General features: G+C 38.0%; 1 protein-coding gene and 1 long non-coding RNA gene across 6 annotated transcripts in view; one reads left to right on the top strand and one right to left on the bottom strand.

Annotated features, from left to right (window-relative positions):
• GDPD4 (glycerophosphodiester phosphodiesterase domain containing 4) overlaps window positions 1-22749 on the top strand; it is a 177888-nt gene that overhangs the window by 74773 nt on the left and 80366 nt on the right. For all 5 annotated transcript variants that reach the window (XM_032357925.1, XM_032357924.1, XM_032357922.1 and 2 more), the window contains one exon: window positions 5151-5307. In XM_032357925.1, the coding sequence (XP_032213816.1) occupies window positions 5151-5307 (157 nt within the window). The remainder of the gene's footprint in view (window positions 1-5150; window positions 5308-22749) is intronic.
• Window positions 1259-20600, bottom strand: LOC116598700. The gene is made up of 3 exons (XR_004289141.1): window positions 20468-20600; window positions 20386-20387; window positions 1259-1274 (listed from the first exon to the last, which is right to left on the bottom strand). It is a non-coding gene; the product is annotated as an uncharacterized LOC116598700 (long non-coding RNA).

Here is a 22749-nt window from a genome sequence, read left to right on the forward strand (position 1 = left end):
TAGTTTTTATTTGCATTTACCTATTAATAAGTAATGTCTAGCATCTTTCCATGTGCTTATTAGCAATTTATAATCTTCTTTGGAGAAATGTCTCTTCAAGTCCTTTGCCTAGTTTTGAATTTTTTTTCCCTTTGTTCTTGAGATTTAGGAGTTTTGTATATATTCTGGGTATTAATCCCTTATCAAATATATGATTTGCAAATATTTTCTCCCATTCTGTGGGTTGCCTTTTTCCTCTATTGATAGTGCTTTTGATGCAGAAATTTTTTTTTCATAAAGACCAATTTGCCTGTTTTTTTTTCTTTTCTTTTTTGAAGATTTTATTTATTTTTCAGAGAGAGCACAAATGCACACAAGTAGGGAGAGCATCAGGCAGAGGGAGAAGTAGGCTTCCAGCTGAGCAAAGTACCCAATATTGGACTCAATCCCAGGACTCTGGGATCATGACCTGAGCTGACGGCAAATACTTAACCAACTGAACCACCCAGGTGTCCCATGCGTGTTTTTTCTTTTGTTGTCGATACCTTTGTTGTCATATCCAAGAAGTAACTGCCAAATCCAATGTTATGGTTTTGTCCTCTAAGAGTTTTCTTGTTTTATTTCTTACATTTATATCCTTGATTCATTTTGACTTAGTTTTTGTATATGGTATTAGGTAAAAGTCCAGCTTCATTCTTTTCATGTGAATGTCCAGTTATTACAGCATCATTTGTTGAAAAGATTGTCCTTTTCCTGTTAATGGTCTTGGCACCCTTGTCAAAAGTCATTTACCGTGTATGTAAAAGTTTATTTTTAGGTTCTCTATTCTGTTCCATTGGTCTGTTTTTCTTTATGCCAGGACCACACTATTTTGATTACTGTGGCTTTGTGGTAAGTTTCAAAATCAGGAAACATGAGTCTTCCAGTTTTCTTCTTCTTTTTCAAGATTTTTTTGACTATTTAGAATACCTTAAGATTTCATATGAATTTTAGGATGGGTTCTTCTATTTCTTTAAAAACATCACTGGGATTTTGATAAGAATTGCATTGAATCTGTAGATTGCTTTGGATAGTGTTGATATCTTAACAATTTATGTCTTTTAATCCATGAACAAGGGATATGTTTCCATTTACGTCTTATTTAATTTCTTTCAGCATTGTTTTCTAGTTTTTATCATGTAGATCTTTCACCTCCTTGGTTAATTTTTATTCTTTGTGATGGCTATTATGATTGGAATCATTTTGTAATTTTTTTACTCACACTGTTAGTGAATAATTAGTGAATAGAAATGCAACTGATTTTTATCTTTTAACTTTGTATCCTGCAGCTTGGGTCAATTTATTTGTTCTGGTTTTTTTGGGAATCTTTAGGATTTTCTATGTATAAGATCATACCATCTGAAAACAAGGGTAATTTTATTCTTTCCTTTCCAGTTTGGTTGCCTTTTCTCCTTCTTGCCTAATTGATGTGGCTAGAATGTCCTGTACCACTATGAATAGAAGTGACAAAAGTAGACATTCTTGCCTTATTCCTAATCTTAGAGGAAAAGCTTTCAATCTTTCACCATTGAGTATGATGATCATTGTGGGTGTTCATTTATGTCTTTTATTATGTTGAGGTTGTTTCTTTCTATTCCTCATTTGTTGAGTCTCTTTTATCATGATGGGTGTTGAATATTGTCAAATGCTTTTTTTGCATCAATTGAGGTGATCATGTGGTTTTTTCCCCCTTTATTCTGTTAATGTGGTATATTACATTGATGGGTTTTGGTGTGTTGAACCATCCTTGCATTCCCGAAATAAATCCTACTTGGTCATGGGCTATAATGGTCTTAATACACTGCTTACTTCAATTTGCTAGTATTTTGTTGAGGATTTTTGCATCATTTTCATTAGGTATATTGATCTGTAGTTTTCTTGTGGTGTGTTTGTTTGGCTTTGGTGTTAGGATATCCTTTAGACTCTTCACTTTTTTTTTTTTTTTTAGCAATATTTTCTGTTTCTTTTCCTCAGACTCAGTACTTCTATTGTACTATTGTCAAGTTCACTGAATCCTGCTTTTGCCTGCTTAAATCTGCCTTTGAATTTTCTCATCAGTTTTTCATTTCAGTTCTTGTACTTTTCAGCTTCAGAATTTCTTTTTGATTTCTTTTTAGATTTTAAATCTTTTTATTCATATTTCCATTGTGTTCATACATTGTTTTCTTGACCTTATCTACATCTTCCTTTAGTTCTTTGAATATTTTTAAGATGATTGTTTTTAAGTCTTTGTGTAGTATATCTGCCATGAGCTCTTTCTTAGGAATAGTTTCTGTTGATTTATTTTTTTCTGTGAATGGGCCATACTTCTTGTTTCTTTGTGATTTTTCTTAATTGAAAACTGGAAATTTGAATCTAATAATGTGATAAAACTAGAAATCAGATTCTCCCCCTTCCTCGGGGTTTGCTGTGTTTTTTGTTATTATTTTTATATCATGTAGTATGCCTAAAGTATAAAATCAAGGTCTTAGGTTTTCCTGATTCTTTCCTCTGGAATGCACAGTCACTTTCTGATTTTCCCCATATATGCAGCTATTTCTAGTGTGCTAGCTTTTTAATATCTGGGAAAAAGAGAAAAATGAAGAGGGATTAAAGGGTGCTAGTCCTTTAAATTTCCTGGCAGTCACTTTTGCCTGAAAGGAAGGACTTTGCAATAGTGGGAGTAGGTGCAATAATGGTGGCTTGCCTCTCTGTCTGCCCTCCTATGGCAAAAAGCAACAGTGACCAGAACACACACCCCCTATATTTGGGGTACAGGGTTGTTTGTGCTACCCAGCTCTCACCAGCTGCTGTGTAAGCTACTCTTGGAACTGCACAGTTTTATGCCATGTGGCCGGGGTGGGGGGTTGATAGCTGCTAATGTGCTAAGAGCTGAAATTGAGGAAGATTAACCCCAATTTATGTGCCAGCCTCCCCCTGGAAATTGCTACCGTTTTAATATACTCCAGAGTTCCAAGATAATTACATTAGACATAGTCTGCTGGTGCAGTTGTTGTCTAAGTTGAAGGACAGATTCCTGGTGCTTCCTACTTTGCTGTTTTTCCAGAATCCTCTTTTCTTTCATTTTTGAAAGATTTTAAGTTGATAGTTATTTTCCTTCATCGTTTAAAATATGTTGATTCACTAATGTTTTGTCTTTTATCTTTTATCATTTTTTTATGAGAAGTCTGCTATATGCTTTTCTTTATTTCTCTCTAACTATGTCCTTCATTTCCTCCTCTGCCTACCTTTATAGTTTCTTTTCCCTTATCAGTTTTTGGGTGTTTTTCACAAATTTGGATGTAATAATCCTTAATGTGGTGTATGTATATGTACTCTTTCTTATATTTATCCTTCTTGGTATCCCTGAAGATTCTTGGATTTGTTGATGTGTAATTATCATCCAATTTTTAAGACATTTTACTTTTCATTTCCTCAGATTTTTTTTCTCCCATCTTTTTAAGACCCCAGTCATGCATATACAATATTACTTGTCTAATAGTGTATTATAGGTCATTTGGATAGGTTCTATTCCTACATCTTCAAATTCTCTGATCTCCACATGATCTATACTATCTAATCTTATGTTAAGTAAGTGCAGTGAAATTTTCATTTAATTATTACAGTTTTTCAGCTTTGGAACTTCCTTTTTTTTATTATGTTCATGTTTTCTTGACATTATTTAAATGTATATTTAAATATACATTTAAGCAAAATATGCATTTTTGTTTTATATGATTTAATGCTCTTGTTGATTCATTCTATCATCACTTTCATTTCTGAGTTTGTCTTTATTGAATAATTATTTCTGGTTCTGGTTACATTTTCCTGCTTCTTTGCATGTCTGGTAAATTTGGTGGACATGTGGTTTTAGGATAGCTGCTGTATTTTGTTGTATTCCTTTAAAGAATTTTGGACTTCTTTAGCAAGAAGTTAAGTTACTTAAAGTTAGGTTGATCCTTTGAAGGCTATTTTTAAGTTCTTTAATGTCATTCTAGTTCTAAATTATCCCCATTTTAGGGCATGGCCCCCTGGAGTCTCTGAAGAATGCCTTTGTAATTACTGAAGTCTCTCTGCTCTTGCTGGATGGAACTTGAAAGATTCATAGTCCTGTGTGGGCTCTGTACATTGTCTTAGAACTTTCTGGTGATTTTTCTTTTCATGGAAGTTGTTCTTCACAAGCTTTATAAGGTTTTACTCTGCACATATACTAATTGATATTTAGGTATATACTCAAAGGACCTCTGCATATTTCTCAGGAACTCTTTATTTTTGTTTTCCCCATAGCTCCATTCTTTGTGAGATGCTAGCTGACAAATTCTAGCTAACCCGACCTCTCTTTGATCTGTTCTCTTTCTACTCAAATCAACATGATAGCTGGGTACATTTTAGGGTCCCCCTCTCTGTGACACAGTCTAGTATTCACCTGCAAAAAGGAAGCCTGGGTAATGGAAGAGCTAATTTCATCTGTATACATTTTCTCAGAGATAATCATACTGTGCTCCCAGTTCCCCACTGGGCTGAAAAGAATTATTTCCCTTATTTTGTCCAGTTTTCTAGTTGTTTATGGACAGGAGGCCAAGTCTCATCTATGTTACCTCATGGCTATTACAGAGTTCTCTTCACAGGTACTTTAATGAGAAAGGAAGAGAGATTTTCATAAAACCAGAGATACTTAAAGGCAAATAACAGATAAGAGAACAAGGAACTTTTCTAATGATACCATCTGATATGAAGGGTCTAGGGCCAGAAATACTCAAGGAAGGTACCTACCTGGGAAATGGGTCAGAACAGGAGATTGTGTGGATGCCAGCTTAGTATGGTTTTGGACCTCAGAGCTTTGCCCCATCCCTACACTACTTGCCTTACTCTCAGGTTATTACTGTACCTACTGTCTTCTTGATGCCAGAAAGCCCCTGGATAGGGAAGCTACTTTTTTACTATCACTAATATGATTATTATATATCATTAAAAACTGATTTCTAGAGCATAAAATATTGAAATCAAACTATAAGTGACTAGTTTTTAGTCCTTTGCTGAGATTTGGGAGGGAGTAAGGAACCCTAGTAAGTCTTTGACATTGATGGGCTTTCTGAGAACCAACGTGGCTGAGTTCAGCCTTTTTCCCTCTTCTTTTCCCCTTCTGCCTGCAGTTTAGATCATGTACCTTTTCTTATGCATGACTATGACCTGAGAAGAACAACCAATATTAAGGAGGTCATGCCAAATGCCTCCTTAACACATCCTAGCTTCTTCCATTGGAGTTTCCTGTCGACTCTGAATGCAGGCAAATGGTTTGTACAGTCACCGGTAAGACATTTCCCAACTCAACAAACCTGCATTGAATCTCTCTTCTGTATGAAGTCATGTGCTGCTCCTAGCATACACACAATTTCATCCCAGTTTGGTAGCAGAACTGTAGCATTGATAGAGGGCTTTTCCAGGAATGCAGTCAGTCTAATTGCTGCTTTCTACATTGACTGGAAATTCTGAAGATAAACACATAAACTTTTGTCATTTAATTCCTTTTTATCGAAGCATTGCATAAACTTTTATTGTATCTTCCATGTACACAGCATTTTCCTAGGCATTTTGAGTAGCTCACAGTCATAGATGAGGCAGACTGGGGACACATTTATTCTAACCTCCTCTTCTTATCATTCATTAGATATTTATTTGAGTACATTTTAGGTTCTTGGCACATGGAATATAATGGTGAATAAACACACACTAAGCTCTAATGGAGTTCACAGGCTAGAAGAGACAAAATACAGTGTGATAAGTGCTGAACTGAACTTAATTTTAGATGGCTTAGGAGCACACAAGAGCCATGTCTAACTCAGTCTGGGGGATGGAGATGGGGGATTCTGGGAAAAGGAGATAAATAGGCCAATGTGGTAAAATATAAAACATTGCTGTGTACAGTTTAATTTAGAGGCAAGAGTGAATGGTTGTACTTGAGAGGGCTGAAGAGTACTTCATGCAAAGGTATCATTTGAGCTGAAAGAACATCATTACTAATGGGAACCATAGGCAATGCTGGCAGCATGTTTCAAAGATTACAGTATACTGGAGCAAGAGTGGATATGGTGTACATGCATGCATGTGTGAAAGAGGAAGAGAAGAACGAAGGGAAGAAAAGAGAGAAAGGTCAGTAAGGAGGAGATGGGAGAGAGACTTGAAGAAGAACCTGGGAAAACATGTTTAGAGGAGAATATAGCAATGCTTAAATAGCAAGTTAGAGAGTTTAGAATTATCCTGAGTATTTTAAAGTGGCTAAAATAAAAGGTCACATTTGCATTTGATAAAAGTTAAATCTGCCTTTCCAAGATAGATTAAAGACAACAAAACTACCTAGTTTCCAAATTATCATATCCCTAGGGGGAGTCTATGTGACCTGGGTTATTCCAATCAGATACATTCACTTGAGACTTCAGTTTTGAAAACAGACATCTGAACATGACAGGACAGCAAACATTCATACTGCTAGCACCTGTAGCATCAGAGACAGTGCGGTGTGGATATCAGCTGTAGTAATAGCTCTCTTATCAGGTAATTATAATTAGGAGAGTAAGTCTTACAGTATTTTTAATTGTGTACTTGGGGATGAATGGAATTTTATTTAAATTTGATACTAGCCCTGAGAACTTATTTGAATCTGTTTCATGTAAAAATATTGTTAAGTAAAGCATTATGTTAAAATGGACTTCTCTACTTCAATTTCATTCTGTTAACTAGTGTTAATATAAGAAATAGCTGGAAGTGGATTTGTAATTACTGTATCTTCTTAGAGAATGTGATTTTTTAAAAAAAGATTTAATTTATTTATTTGACAGGGAGAGAGGGAGTACAAGCCGCGGGAGTGGGAGAGGGAGAAGCAGGCTTCCCACTGAGCAGGGAGCCCGATGTGGGGCTCATTCCCAGGACCCTAGGAGCATGACTTGAGCCAAAGGCAGACACTTAACTGACGCAGCCGCCCAGGCACCCCAGAAAGCTTGTTCTTATAGGAGTATATAGCCTCTAAATACTGTTTCTGTGTGCATGTAAGCTCTGTATATGTCTCATCATACATAAATAAATAGACACATACAAACCAGAGCTTCTCCATTAGAATGTATATATTGAATTTGTCAGCCATAGTTAATGTTATGGCGAATGTGCCTTCCAGATGGAAAGGCTGATTTTGTGTCTTATGTATAATGTATAACATAAAATCTTACTGTAAGTGATAGGGTTAGATATGTTATTGTAATAAATTTTGGTGGATTTTTTAAGGATTAAAAGTTTTATTTTAGCATATTTAGGTGGCATGCTTGCAGTATTTCATTAATACTACTACTGTGGCTACTGTGAAGTATCCCAAAACCCAAAGTTCCAAATATGGCTACCTAGGGGGCTTTATTTTTAGGTTTAATTGTGGAGTTTTCTTTGCTGGCATGCTGTACAGTCAGGGGTGGCTGAAGTGATGTTGGCAAGTGATTTAAAGATTTAGATGTGTGGATACTTTTTTTGTAGCAAAGACATTGTTTTTGTTAGGATTATTCTGGTCATTCTTTATTGGGTGTGTATGATTATGGATTGATGATGGTGGTGAGTTGACCATTTTTAGTATATTTATTCCTGAAATTATTGGTAAAAATTAAATCGTTAATCTGATTGATAATGAAATAAAAATAGAGCAGTTCTGGTAGCTGTTCCTGGAAGTTCAGCTAAGTTCCTATTTATGCAGCAAAACCATTTCTGTAGAGCTTTCTTAAATCTTTTTGTGAAAGTATAATTCTCAAAACAAGAAAAATCTAATTCTCATGTAGGGACACCTGAGTAGGTCAGTCAGTTAAGTATCCACCTTTGGCTCAGGTCATGATCTCAGCATCTTGGTATCAAGCCCTGCATCAGGTTCCCTGCTCAATGGAGAATCTGCTTCTCCCTCTCCCTCTGCTCCTTCCCCACACTTGTGCGTGCTCTCTCTCTCTCAAATAAATAAAGAAAACCTTTAAAAACATTGTAATTCTCCTGCAACTAGATAGCGAACATGAGTAAAGTTTTATTTAGCACATTAATGAGAGAACAAATCAGGATGACAAAACCCACTCAAAAGAAAAGTGAGAAACCAACATGTGTATAGTGAGTGCAACAAAGAAATGCTGAAATTAGATCACTAGATTAGATACAAACTTAGTTAATATACTATACTATATATACACACATATATATCTGATTATATAATACTATATGACAATAAACTCTTATCTTTGTAGTTATCTTCTCTATCAGAAAATATTATCTGCATCTCTCCTGGGCAGAAATCATTTCCGTTTTTATCAGTTTTCTACAACTTACCATCTAACTTTGCATAGTTTTGTCCTAATTGATAACTAAATGGTAATTCAAAAAAAGGTACCTTCCTCAAAGAGTCAGATGACACTGACACAAGTTTGTTAAAGAATGTGCTATCATATGATACTATATGATCCAACAATCAACTTTTTGCCTTATTTCTAAGTTTGAATAGTTTAACAGTCTCCTCTTAAAATCATAATTAACTTCTATAGATTATTTAGAGATTCATCTTAGTGAGGTGTTGTGTTATTTGCTTTTATTAATTTCCATAGGTTCAGTAAGAAAGATCAGTTCATACACATAATGTTCCTTGTTGTATAATCAGCAAATCTAGAACCAGATTGTGTTAAACAACTTCTATCAAATTAGATTTTTTTTTTTAAGATTTATTTGACAGAGAGAGAGAGAGAGTGCAAAAGCAGAAGGAGTGGGAAAGGGAGAAGCAAGCTCCCAGTCGAGCAGGGAGCCTGATATAGGCCTTGATCCCAGGACCCTGGGATCATGACCTGAGCCAAAGGCAGATGCTTAACCAACTGAGCCACCCAGGTGCCCATCAAATTAGATTCTATCTGGAGATTATGTACAGAATCAAAAATTTCAATTTTAATAGTCCCTGTCATTCCAAAGCTCTTTTTATCATGATTATTTACACAATAAGAAATTCATCTCTACCAGGTTTCACCTGTGTACCTACAAACATGGGCAAATTTGTCTTTTTTCCTGCTAGGCATTGATCTTTCTTCCTGCCTGTGATGCTGGGACCATGTACAACAACAGATACCAGATTGCTAAGGAAGACTTATAAGCATGGGTTTTCAAATATCAATTATATTTGTGTCCTTAATGGAGACTGGGTATGTTAGGTCCATAATCAAAAGAGCGAGACTAATACAAAGCGAAGGTCAAGCAAAGCTTTATTTTGTGCCAAGCATCAAGAATCAAACCGACTGTTTGGGGCCGCCTCTTACAGAGAAAGCGACCCCTCCCTGCCTTACAGACTAACTTTTATAGAGCAAAGGCCATGTGGTTGAGCCTGGCCACACGCAGGTGGCCAATGAGATTGTAACACACAGAGAAAGCTGCACAGTCATGCTAGGTTACACATGAGTGGCCAGTTGAATTACAAATCACCTCATAGTAGCTATTTGAACTAGCCTGTCACCTTGGTCAGAATTGGCACCCAAAAGGTGGGGCCCACACTCTTTGGTAGCTAGGGAGACAGTATGCGCACCCCACTGATTGGATGTCTCCACCTGGCCCGACTCATCCCTGCATTGGGGCTCTGTTATCTCTACCTGACCTGACCCACCCTTTGGGCTCTGTTATCTGGGACTGGCCGACGATATTTTACTGGTTTCCTGGACTTGCTTTTAAGTAGGTTCCCCTGGGGGTGGGGGCAGGGTCAGTTTAAGTTTTACTGCATAAACAACAAAATCACTATGTAACTGGATGGAATCGCTCTGGCTAGATAGGCCCTTACTTGTCATATCTGACCGAATGGAATGTATTGTCAAATATAATCCTTCATATTTGACCTTGATTACATAATTTGTTAAATTATATTCCAGTAAAAAGGAGGACAGATTTTTATTCAACATATGCAAATAACTGCATTGCCATGAGAAGTAGAGACTCAGTTAAAAATATTTCTACCTTAGTTCTGTGCGGTTATTGAGAATAAGATACTACATACAAAGAATGTTTTGCACATGCATAACAGAGAAAAAGTCAAAAGAATAGGTTTTAAAATAGCAGTAAGTACATACCTATCAATAATTATTTTGAATGTAAATGGACTAAATGCTGCAATCAAGAGACATAGGGTGATAGAATGAATAAAAAGGCAAGACCCATCTATATGCTGCCTACAAGAGACTCATTTCAGACCTAAAGACACATGCAGATTGAAAGTGAGGAGGTAGAGAAATATTTATCATGCAAATGGTATGAAAAGAAAGCTGGATTAACAATACTTATATCAGGGGCACCTGGGTGGATCTGTCAGTTAAGGGGCTGCCTTCTGCTCAGTCATGATCTCGGACTTTTGGGATGGGGCCCAGTGTCGGGCTCCTTGTTCAATAGGGCGTTTGCCTCGCCATCTCCCTCTTGTGCTCTCTTTCTCTCCCTCTCTCAAATAAGTATATAAAATCTTACAAAAAAACACCCTACTTATATCAGACAAAATTGACTTTAAAACAAGATCGTAACAAAGAACACTATTTAATCATAAAGGGAACAATCAACAAGAAGATATAATAATTATAAATATTTATGCAGTCAACATGGGAACAACCAAATACCTAAAGCTGCTAATAACAAACATAAGGAACTAATCAATAGTAATACAGTAGTAGTAGAGGACTTTAGCACCCACTTACATCAATGGATATATCATCTAAACAGAAAGTTGACAAGGAAATAGTACCTTTGAATGACATATTGGATCAGATGGATCTAACAGATGATATTCAGAACATTCCATCCCAGAACAGGAGAATATAGATTCCTCTTCAAGTGCACATGGAATAATCTCCAGAACAGATCACGTATTTGGCCAAAAAACAAGCCCCAACAAATTAAAAAAGATTGAAGTCATACCATGCGTCTTTTCTGACCATAATACTAGAAATCAACTAGAAATCAACTAATTTTCCAGAAAAAATCTGGAAAGAACACAAATACATGGAGGTTAAATAACATGCCAATAAACAATGGAAGGGTCAACAAAGAACTCAAAGAGGAAATCAAGAAATACATGGAACAGAGGAAAATGAAAACACAGCAGTCTAAAACCTTTGGGATGCAGCAAAAGTGGATCTAAGAAGTTTGTACCAATACAAGCCTCCTGCAAGAATTAAGAAAAGTCTTAAATAAAAAACCCAACCTTTATTATCTAAAGAAGCTAGAAAAATAAGAAAAAGCCCAAAACTAGTAAAAGGAAGGAAAGAATAGATACTAGAGCAAAAATCAATGAAACAGAAACTAAAAAGCAGTAGAACAGATCAGTGAAGCTAGGAGCTTGTTCTTGAAAAGATCAACAAAATTGAAAAACCTTTAGCTGGACTCATCAAAAAAAACCCCAAAACAAAAAACAAAAAAGCAAAAAAAAAAAAAGAATTAACAAAAATCAGAAGTTAAAGAGGAGAAAAAATCAAATACAAAGACACAAAATACAATTATAAGAGGATATTATAAAAAATTATATGCCAACAAATTAGACAGCCCAGAAGAAATGGATAGATACCTTGAAACATATCACCTACTAAAACTGAAGTAGGAAGAAAATTTGAACAGACAAGTTCCCAGGAATGAAATTGAATCAGTTATCAAAAAATTTCCAACAAGAGAAGTCCAAGACCAAATGGCTTCACAGGTGAATTCTGCCAATCATTAAAAGAACACTTAAAACTTATTTTTCTCAAAATAGTCCAAAAAATAGAAGAGGAGGAAAAGCTTCCAAATTCATTGTATGATGCCCACATTACCCTCATACCAAAACCAAATGAGGACACTACAAAAAACAAACAAACAAACAAACAAACAAAACTCCAAATCTACAGGCCAGTATCTCTGATGAACATAAATGCAAAAATCCTCAACAAAAGTTAGCAAACTGAATCTAACAATACATTCATCATGATCAAGTCTGATTTGTATCTGGTGTGCAAGGGTAGTTCAGTATTCTCAAGTCAATCAACATGGCACAATACATCAGCAAGAGAATGAATAAAAACCAATGATCATTTTAATAGGTGCCGAAAAAGCATTTGACAAAATTTGACAGCCGTTCATGATAAAAACCTTCAACAAAGGTAGGTTTAGAGAGAAGATATCTCAACATAATAAAGGTTACTTGTGAAAAGCCACAGCAAACATACTTAATGGTGAAAAACTGAGTTTTTTCCTCTAAGATCAAAAACAAGAATGTCCATTCTCATCACTTATATTCAACATAATACTGAAAGTCCTAGCATCAGGGATAGGAAGGAAAAAAGGAAGACAGGCAGGCAGGCAGGTGGGCGGGCAGAGAGAAAAAAAGGAGGCAGGAAGGAAAGAGGAAAGAAGGAAGGAAGACAGACATCTGAAAGAAGGATATCTGAATTGGTAAGGAAGAAGTAGAACTTTTTTTTTTTTAATTTATTTCACAGACAGAGATCACAAATAGGCAGAGAGGCAGGCAGAGAGAGAGGAAGGAAAGCAGGCTCCCTGCTGAGCAGAGAGCCCGATGTGGGGCTCAATTCCAGGACCCCGAGATCATGACCTGAGCCGAAAGCAGAGGCTTTAACCCACTGAGCCACCCAGGCACCCAGAACTTTTTTTTAACTGTCAGAATTTGCACATCACATGATACTGTATATAGAAAACCATAAAGACCCCAAAAAGCTACTAGAACTACTGAATGAATTCAGGAAGGTTGCAGAATACAAAATCAATGTACAGAAATCCATTGTATCTCTATACACTAATAATGAAGTAGCAGTAAGAGAAATTAAGAAAACAGTCCCATTTATAATTATACCAAAAAGAATAAAATGTCTAGGAATAAACTTAATCAAGGAGGTAAAAGACTCATACTCTGAAAACTATAAAACATTGATGAAAGAAATGGAAGATGACAGAAATGGAAAGAATTCCATGCTCATGGATTGGAATAACAAATATTGTTAAAATGTCTATCCTACCCAAAGCAATCTACACATTTAATGCAGTCCCTATCAAAATACCAGAATCATTTTTCACAGAACTAGCACAAACAACCCTAAAACTTGCATGCAACCATGAAAGACCCCAAATAAGCAAAGCAGTCTTGAAAAAGAAAAATAAAACTGAGTGTATCAGAATCAAAGATTTCAAGATACATTACAAAGCTGTAATAATCAAAACAGAACGGTACTGGGACAGAAACAGACACATAAATCACTGGGATAGAATAGTAAGCCCAGAAGTAAACTCCCAATTATATGGCCAATTAATCTGTGAGAAAGGGAGTAAAAATATGCAATGGGAAAAAATTATCTTTAACAAGTGGTGTTGGGAAAACTGGACAGCTACATGCAAGAAATGAAACTGGATCATATTCTTACATCATACATAAAAATGAACTGAGAATAGATTAAGGACCTAAATGTGAGACCTGAAACATAAAAATTCTAGGAGAGAGAGTCATAGCAACATCTTTCTAGATATGTCTCCTGAGGCAAGGAAAATAAAAAACTATTGGGGGTACATCAAAATAAAAAGCTTCTGGCACAGCAAAGAAGACAGTCAACAAAACTAAAAGGCAGCCTACTGAATGGAAGAAGTTATTTACAAGTGACATGTCTGATAAAGGGTTACTATGCAAAATATATAAAAAACCTGCACAACTCAACACTAAAAACCCACAAATAATCCAATTAAAAAATGGGCAGAAGACATGAACAGACATTTCTCCAAAGAAGACACCTGGATGGCCAAGAGACACATGAAAAAATGCTCAACATCACTAATCATCAGGAAAATGTAAATCAAAACCACATGAGATAACACCTTACACCTTTCAGAGTGTCTAAAATCAAAAACACAAGATACAAGTGTTGGTGAGGATGTAGAGAAAAAGGAACCCCCATGCACCTTGGGTGGGAATGCAAACTAGAATAACCATTGTGGAAAGTAGCATGGAAGTTCCTTAAAAACTTAACAATAGAATTACTACATAATTCAGTAATTCCACTAGTGGGAATTTACCCAAAGAATACAGAAACAGTAATATGAAAAGATATATGCACCCCTATATTTATTGCAACATTATTTACAATAGCCAAATTATGGAAGTAAACCAAGTCTATTGATAGATAATTGGGCAAAGAGGATATGGGGCATATGTACATGCACACAGAATGGAATGTTATTCAGCCATAAAAAAAGAATGAAATCTTGCCAACGATGGATCTAGAGGGTGTAATGCTAAGTGAAATCAACCAGTCAGAGAAAGACAAATACCATATGATTTCACTCATATACGGAACTTAAGAAACAAAGAGAAAAAGAGACCAAACAAAGAGATTTAACTATAGAGATCAAACAGATGATTACCAGAGGGGAGGTTGGGGAATGGGTGAAATAGGTGATGAGGATTAAGAGCACACTTACAATGAGCACTGAGTAATATATAGAATTGTTGAATCACTATATTGTACAACTGAAACTAATACAACACTGTATGTTAACTATACTAGAATTAAATAGTGCTCAAGTGTTGGGAGAATACATATTTATGATTGTATGGTTTTTTAAAAGATTTATTCATTGATTCATTTATTTATTTGATACAGAGAGAGCATGCACATGAGAGATTGGAGCCTGATGCAGGCCTTGATCCCAGGACCCTGGGATCATGACCTGAGCCGAAGGCAGATGTTTAACTAACTGAGCCACCCAGTCACCCATGTTTTGTGTTCTTGATGTGTTGACCCCTTTTATCATTATATAATGACCTGCCCTGTCTCTTGTTAACATTTTTGTCTTGAAGTCTATTTTGTCTGATCCAAAAATAGTTACATATGCTTGCTTTTGGTTATTTGCTTGGAGTATCATCTTCTACCCCATCACTTGGAGCCTGTTTGTGTCTTTATCACTGAAATGAGTCTCCTAAAGACATCATATAGTTGGGTCTGGACTCTGTCTCTCTCTGTTGATTGGTGAGTTCAATCCATTTACTTTTAGGGTGATTACTAATATGTAAGGACTTACCACTACCATTTTATCTTTTGTTTTCTGGTTATTTTGTATCTCTGTTATTTTTTTTTTCCTTGTTGTTTCTGTCTACCTTTTAACATTGGTGATTTTTAAAATTATGGTTAGCTATGTTTCACCTCTTGTTAAAAAATTTTTGTTTATTTATTTGACAGATACAGAGACATCACAAGTATAGCAGCAGGCACAGGGAGAGGGAGAAGCAGGCTCTCTGCTGATCTGGGAGCCCGATTCAGGGCTTGATCCCAGGACCCTGGGATCATGACCCAAGCTGAAGGCAGCTGCTTAACTGACTGAGCCACCCAAGCACCCCCATTTTACCTCTTTTTTAAAAAAAATTTGTTAGTTAACATACAGCGCAATATTGGTTTCTGGGGTAGAATTCAGTAATTCATTACTTAAATAACAACAGCAGTGCTCATTGCAACCAGTGTCCTCCTTAATACCCATCATCCATCTAACCCATCCTCCACTCACATCCCTCCATCAACCCTCAGTTTGTTCTCTGTAGTAGAAACTCACTTATGGTTTGTTTCCCTCTTTCCTTTTTCACTTTTCTCCCCTTCCCATATGTTTATTTCTTTTCTTTCTTAAATTTCACTTAGTGAGATCATATGGTACTTGTCTTTATCTGACTGACTGACTTTGCTTATCATAATACACTCCAGCTCCATCCATGTCATTGCAAATGGCAAGATTTCATTCTTTTGATGGCTAAGTAATATTCCTGTGTATATATGTGTGTGTGTGTGTGTGCGTGTGTCCTCTTCTTTATCCATTCATCAGTTGGTGGACATTTGGGCTCTCTCCATAGTTTGGCTGTTGTTGATAATGCTGCTTTAAACATCAGGGTGCATGTACCCCTTTGAATTTGTATTTTTTTAATAGATTTTATTTATTTATTTGACAGAGATCACAAGTAGGCAGAGAGGCAGGCAGAGAGAGAGGGGGAAGCAAGCTTCCCACTGAGCAGAGAGCCTGATGGGGGTCTCGATCCCAGGACCCTGGGATCATGACCTGAGCCAAAGACAGAGGCTCTAACCCACTGAGCCACTGAGGCACCCCTGAATTTGTATTTTTATATCCTTTGAGTAAATACCTAGTAGTGCAATTGCTGGATTGTAGGGTAGATTCTATTTTTAACTTTTTGAGGAATCTCTAAACTGTTCTCTGGAATGGCTGCTTCAATTTGCATTTGCTTCAGAGACACAGATAAAGAGCCTTGCTACTGGATCAAAGAATAAGCATTAACAGGCAATGAGTCTTCAGTGTGTGCCGGGTTGCTGAGTTAATGCTTTTAGACCATGGCTTCCTGTTTCATATACTTTCTTTTTTTTTTTTCCTTTTTAAAGATTTTATTTATTTATTTGACAGATAGAGATCACAAGTAGGCAGAGAGGCAGGCAGAGAGAGAGAGGAGAAAGCAGGCTTCCTGCTGAGTAGAGAGCCCGATGTGGGGCTCTATCCCAGGACTCTGGGATCATGACCTGAGCTGAAGGCAGAGGCTTTAACCCACTGAGCCACCCAGTGCCCCCTGTTTCATGTACTTTCAATTAAAGAAAGGTTTATTATGATTTGGAAGATCAGCAAAGATGATTGTTGAAGAAATATTTTGAGATTACTAATGAAGGTGTTTTTCATTTCTGTGTTTTCTGAGAATGGTTCCCAAGATGTTTAAGTTAAATCATACAGAAGCCTGTTTCAGAAGAGTTTGCTGTGTATACTCTACAACATCCAGCTAATTCCAGAAATTATTTCATTGTCCTTAGTGTTGGGCCTTGGATAATTTTGGATAATCCATAATCTCTCATTAGATTATGTCTGTCCTCAGGCAACACATCATGGCATAGATCAAGTGTTGGCCAGTGGTGGCTTCCTGTCCAAATCCAGCTGTTGGGGTCGATTCCACGTTAAAACATGTTAACCCCCTGGGCCTGCCTGGGCCTACTTAGCCATAGTGACTCCATGTTGCCTAGGTAGACATTTTGTTGTCTAGAAAAGTTACTGCTCTCAGTTCCAGGTAACTGTTCCTAAAACACAACACCTAAAACAAGGTAACTGTTACTAAAACGCACACCTAAAACAAGGCCAATTCCAGGTAACTATTACTAAAACACATACCTAAAACAAGGCCATTGGTAACCATTACTAAAACACGCAGGTAGGAGACATCCAATCAGCCAAAGTCACATATGCAGATGTCTGTGATTGTGCCCTATAAAAACTAGCCTGTAAGACCAAGGGGCGTCGCTCTCTTTGGAGGCGGCCCTGGCCGGTCAGTCTGACTTGTAATGCTTGGCATAGAATAAAGCTTTACATAACTTTCACTTTGTCTCAGCCTCATTTCCCTGGCCGGTCAACCTAACTTCTAATGCTTGGCATAGAATAAGGCTTTGCATAACTTTGTCTCAGTCTCGTTCCTTTGATAACAGACCCAACATATGGGGGCTCATCCGGGATCAAACAACGAGAGTTGAGCCAGCATCAGAATTTCTGGGAAAAGCCTCCGGAGGTAAGATCTCCATATTCTGTGAGATCTGGTCTGTTTGGTGGTGGAGCTCCAGGGTATGGCCCACTGGGGAGAAGCTGTAGTGGTCCCCAGGGCTGGAGTGGATGCTCCCCAGGGCTGGAGTGGATGTGGGGATGCCCCATCCCTCTTCTGGTGGATCGTCTGGGGGTCCGAGCCCCCTTAGGCGGTCATCTGGGTCTGTAGGGGGCCAGGTAACCCCTGTCTGTAGGGGGCCGGGAAAACCCCCATCAGCAAGAGAGGGCCGCTGGGTCTTGTCTTTTTGTTGTCTGTTTTGTTACTCGTTTCTAGGGGACCGAGAAAATCCCCACTGGCGAATGTTTGTAGGGGACTAAGAAAATCCCCATCAGTGGCAGGTTCTGGGTAAGGGCTGCTGAGTCTGTGGTTGTCTGTATCTTGTCTTTTTGTTGTCTGTTATGTTGTTTGTAGTGTTTGGAAAAAAAAAAATGGGACAAGCAGAGAGTAAGGGGACTCTGACTTTCATCTCTCCATTCCTCCTAATAGATGTGGGACTTCTCCCTTGCTCATTTCTTATGTTAATGGCTATAACTGGAGCCAACTGTGGTTGGTCTAACTCAAGACAGAGACTTTAAGGAATATTCCCAAACAGCTGCCAAAACTCCCTTTGTTTAGGGGAAGTTCCTTGCCTTCTCTGGCCCGACCTCGACTGCCTAGCCCCTCCCCCTTGCTGGCGGGGCCTTCTGGCAGCACTTTGTTTGTTCTCTCTTCTCCTTCTGTGTCTGCACCAACTTGGGTGCAGCCTGCATAACTGGCTTCTAGACCATCCTCGGTGCTTCCTGCACCACGGCTCCTTCTCTCTTCACTGTCAAGAAACAAAAAGAGCACCCCCTGGACCTAACACTCCCCACTCCAGATATTCCCACCCGTGTCTCAGGTAAACATAAAAAATGGAATGGGTCCAGGTGAAACGTAAATCAGTACTTAAACTAAATTAAGTTTGTTGGTTTAATTAAAATAGACATGGCTTTAAAGTTACATCAGTAAATGTGAAACTTCAAAGTTTACTGAAGGTCAAATAAGCTCATGTTATTTGTTAAAATCTGTTAGCAAAGAAATAACTGAACTGATGATTAATTGTCTGTCTCAAAGTTTTAATGGATAATTGTTAAAATAGCTTTCAAAGTCTTTAGTAACCTGAAACACTGAAGGTTTACTTGGATGACAAATGGAATTAAATTTGTTGGACATCTAGGTCTTAACCAAATGGGATAAAATACTAAAGCATTAATTACTGGAACCAGGTTTATGCTTTTGAGTTCTTACTGCAAAGAAACTAAAAATATTTAAATCTGTTGATAAACATGTTTTGTGCTTAACTGATTCATAAATTTGCCATCTACAGAATTCTGTTGTAACTGTTCACAGTTGGTTAATACTTAGCCATCATTAGAGACTAACGTGTTTCTAAGAATAAAAAAATTCTACTTATATTCTAATTATAACTAAGACTGAAGAAAGTAAGAAAAACACCCTATATATGAAAAGTAGGAGATACAAAAAAAAGGGGGGGGATAAAAATACAGTTCGTTAAAGATAAAAGGTAATTTTGTCCTAAATGAGATAATTATTTAAAAAAATGGCTTGGGACAAAACCTAGATACAAAAAAATTGTAAAAGGTTTGTGAAGAAAAATCCTCAAAAAAATTTTAGGTATGGTCAGGACAGACTAAAATTAAAATGAATTTTAAAATGTAACACATCAGAATAATAAATCACATAAAATGACTCCATGTATTCTAGATTACCAAAAGAAAAACGCCATTAAGGTTTTTATTAAAAGTTTTAATGTTATCTAAAAAAAAAAAAAAAAAAAACAGAGAAAAGGCAGTTGACTGATAACTAATAGTAAGTGTCTATCTTAATTAAACCAACAAACTTAATTTAGTTTAAGTACTGATTTACGTTTCACCTGGACCCATTCCATTTTTTATGTTTACCTGAGACACGGGTGGGAATATCTGGAGTGGGGAGTGTTAGGTCCAGGGGGTGCTCTTTTTGTTTCTTGACAGTGAAGAGAGAAGGAGCCGTGGTGCAGGAAGCACCGAGGATGGTCTAGAAGCCAGTTATGCAGGCTGCACCCAAGTTGGTGCAGACACAGAAGGAGAAGAGAGAACAAACAAAGTGCTGCCAGAAGGCCCCGCCAGCAAGGGGGAGGGGCTAGGCAGTCGAGGTCGGGCCAGAGAAGGCAAGGAACTTCCCCTAAACAAAGGGAGTTTTGGCAGCTGTTTGGGAATATTCCTTAAAGTCTCTGTCTTGAGTTAGACCAACCACAGTTGGCTCCAGTTATAGCCATTAACATAAGAAATGAGCAAGGGAGAAGTCCCACATCTATTAGGAGGAATGGAGAGATGAAAGTCAGAGTCCCCTTACTCTCTGCTTGTCCCATTTTTTTTTTTCCAAACACTACAAACAACATAACAGACAACAAAAAGACAAGATACAGACAACCACAGACTCAGCAGCCCTTACCCAGAACCTGCCACTGATGGGGATTTTCTTAGTCCCCTACAAACATTCGCCAGTGGGGATTTTCTCGGTCCCCTAGAAACGAGTAACAAAACAGACAACAAAAAGACAAGACCCAGCGGCCCTCTCTTGCTGATGGGGGTTTTCCCGGCCCCCTACAGACAGGGGTTACCTGGCCCCCTACAGACCCAGATGACCACCTAAGGGGGCTCGGACCCCCAGACGATCCACCAGAAGAGGGATGGGGCATCCCCACATCCACTCCAGCCCTGGGGAGCATCCACTCCAGCCCTGGGGACCACTACAGCTTCTCCCCAGTGGGCCATACCCTGGAGCTCCACCACCAAACAGACCAGATCTCACAGAATATGGAGATCTTACCTCCGGAGGCTTTTCCCAGAAATTCTGATGCTGGCTCAACTCTCGTTGTTTGATCCCGGATGAGCCCCCATATGTTGGGTCTGTTATCAAAGGAACGAGACTGAGACAAAGTTATGCAAAGCCTTATTCTATGCCAAGCATTAGAAGTTAGGTTGACCGGCCAGGGAAATGAGGCTGAGACAAAGTGAAAGTTATGTAAAGCTTTATTCTATGCCAAGCATTACAAGTCAGACTGACCGGCCAGGGCCGCCTCCAAAGAGAGCGACGCCCCTTGGTCTTACAGGCTAGTTTTTATAGGGCACAATCACAGACATCTGCATATGTGACTTTGGCTGATTGGATGTCTCCTACCTGCGTGTTTTAGTAATGGTTACCAATGGCCTTGTTTTAGGTATGTGTTTTAGTAATAGTTACCTGGAATTGGCCTTGTTTTAGGTGTGCGTTTTAGTAACAGTTACCTTGTTTTAGGTGTTGTGTTTTAGGAACAGTTACCTGGAACTGAGAGCAGTAACTTTTCTAGACAACAAAATGTCTACCTAGGCAACATGGAGTCACTATGGCTAAGTAGGCCCAGGCAGGCCCAGGGGGTTAACATGTTTTAACGTGGAATCAACCCCAACATCCCCACCTTTTCTTTCTAGATTAGTCAATTCTTTAACTTTTTAAAGAATCAGTTAGTGCTGAAATTAGGATGGGAACCGCAGGTTTTGTCCATTTTATTTCTGCAGCAAGATGTTGGAATCCCTCGGGTCCTCTATAGGATGACAGTAAATGGTCCCTTTCAATGAGACTTCAAGTTTCTCACGCGGTGACGGCATATCCAAACCAAGTCTTTGGGGTGGTAAAGATGTTGTTCCGTCTTTGTCTCCATCTCAGTGTAGGCAGCTTGGATCCCTGCATGGGCTCTTTTTAAGACACACTGTAGTGCCTGTAGTGACTGAAATACAGACTGATCAGTCATTTTTGTTAGGGTAACCTTTTGTAGCCATGAGCAGAGTGGAGGGGGTCTCCCGAACATTATTTTAAATGGGGTAACCTTGTTTAACTAGGGTGTACATCGCGCCCTAAGGAGGGCGAAGGGAAGGAGATCCATCCATCCACCACCAGTTTTTAGAATTAACTCTGTCAAGGTTTTTTTTTTTAAGAGTCCGGCTCATTCTTTCTCTAAATCACAGTCTTTCAGAAGGTACTCTTGTTTGGCTTCTGTTTTTGTTATGAGCTTATGTTTATCATCAGCATCTCTGCAGTTATCACAAGTTGCCAGATCAAAGTGGGTCATAAGGTAAGAATCCATAAATTCTTTACCACACTCTTCACAGATTGCATAATCAAATTCCATAACAGGTCCTGGTTGATGGACAACTTTTCCAGTTGTACGTTGTTCTCAGCCACTGGCTTTTTTTTTTTTTTTTTAAAGATTGTATTTATTTATTTGACAGACAGAGATCACAGGTAAGCAGAGAGCCAGGCAGAGAGAGGAAGCAGGCTCCCTGCTGAACAGAGAGCCTGAAGCGGGGCTCGATCCCAGGACCCTGGGATCACGACCTGAGCCGAGGGCAGAGGCTTTAACCCACTGAGCCACCCAGGCGCCCCAGCCACTGGTTATTTTTATATAGTCTGTGAACTAATAAGACTGGTTTTTACGTTCCTACATTGTAGGAAATGTGGAAATGGAAAATGGAAATGGAAAAAAATCTAAAGAAAAATAATGTGATATAAATTATATATATGTATATTTATATATTATATAGAAATAAGATGATATAAAACTCAAATCTCAGGGTCCGTAAATAAAATTTTATTGGAACATAGCCTTGCTTATTCACTTATGAATTGTCTGTTGCTGTTTTGCAGTATAATGGCAGAGTTGAGTCATTGTGACAGAGACTGTATGTTGGCAGAGACAGTATAATGGCAGAGTTGAGTCATTGTGACAGACTCTGTATGTTTCACAGAGTCAAAAAACATTTGGTATCTGACCCTTCACAGAATAAGTTTGCTGAACCCTGGATGATGAATTGTCATTTTTAGAACTAAAATTTCTTTTTAGAAGCTCTATGACTGTATAGTTGATCTTACAATTTCAAGATGCATTACTCCAGATCCTTATTTTTTTTTAACATTTTGTTTATTTGTCAGAGAGATAGAGAGTAGAGGTAGACAGAGTGGCCGGAAGAAGGAGAGAGAGAAGCAGACTTCCCACTGAGCAGGGACCCAGATGCAGGGCTCCATCCCAGGACCCTGGGATCATGACCTGAACCAAAGGCAGCCACTCCACTGAC

The sequence above is a fragment of the Mustela erminea genome, chromosome 9, assembly GCF_009829155.1.
Source record: "Mustela erminea isolate mMusErm1 chromosome 9, mMusErm1.Pri, whole genome shotgun sequence".
NCBI classification, from domain to species: domain Eukaryota; kingdom Metazoa; phylum Chordata; class Mammalia; order Carnivora; family Mustelidae; genus Mustela; species Mustela erminea.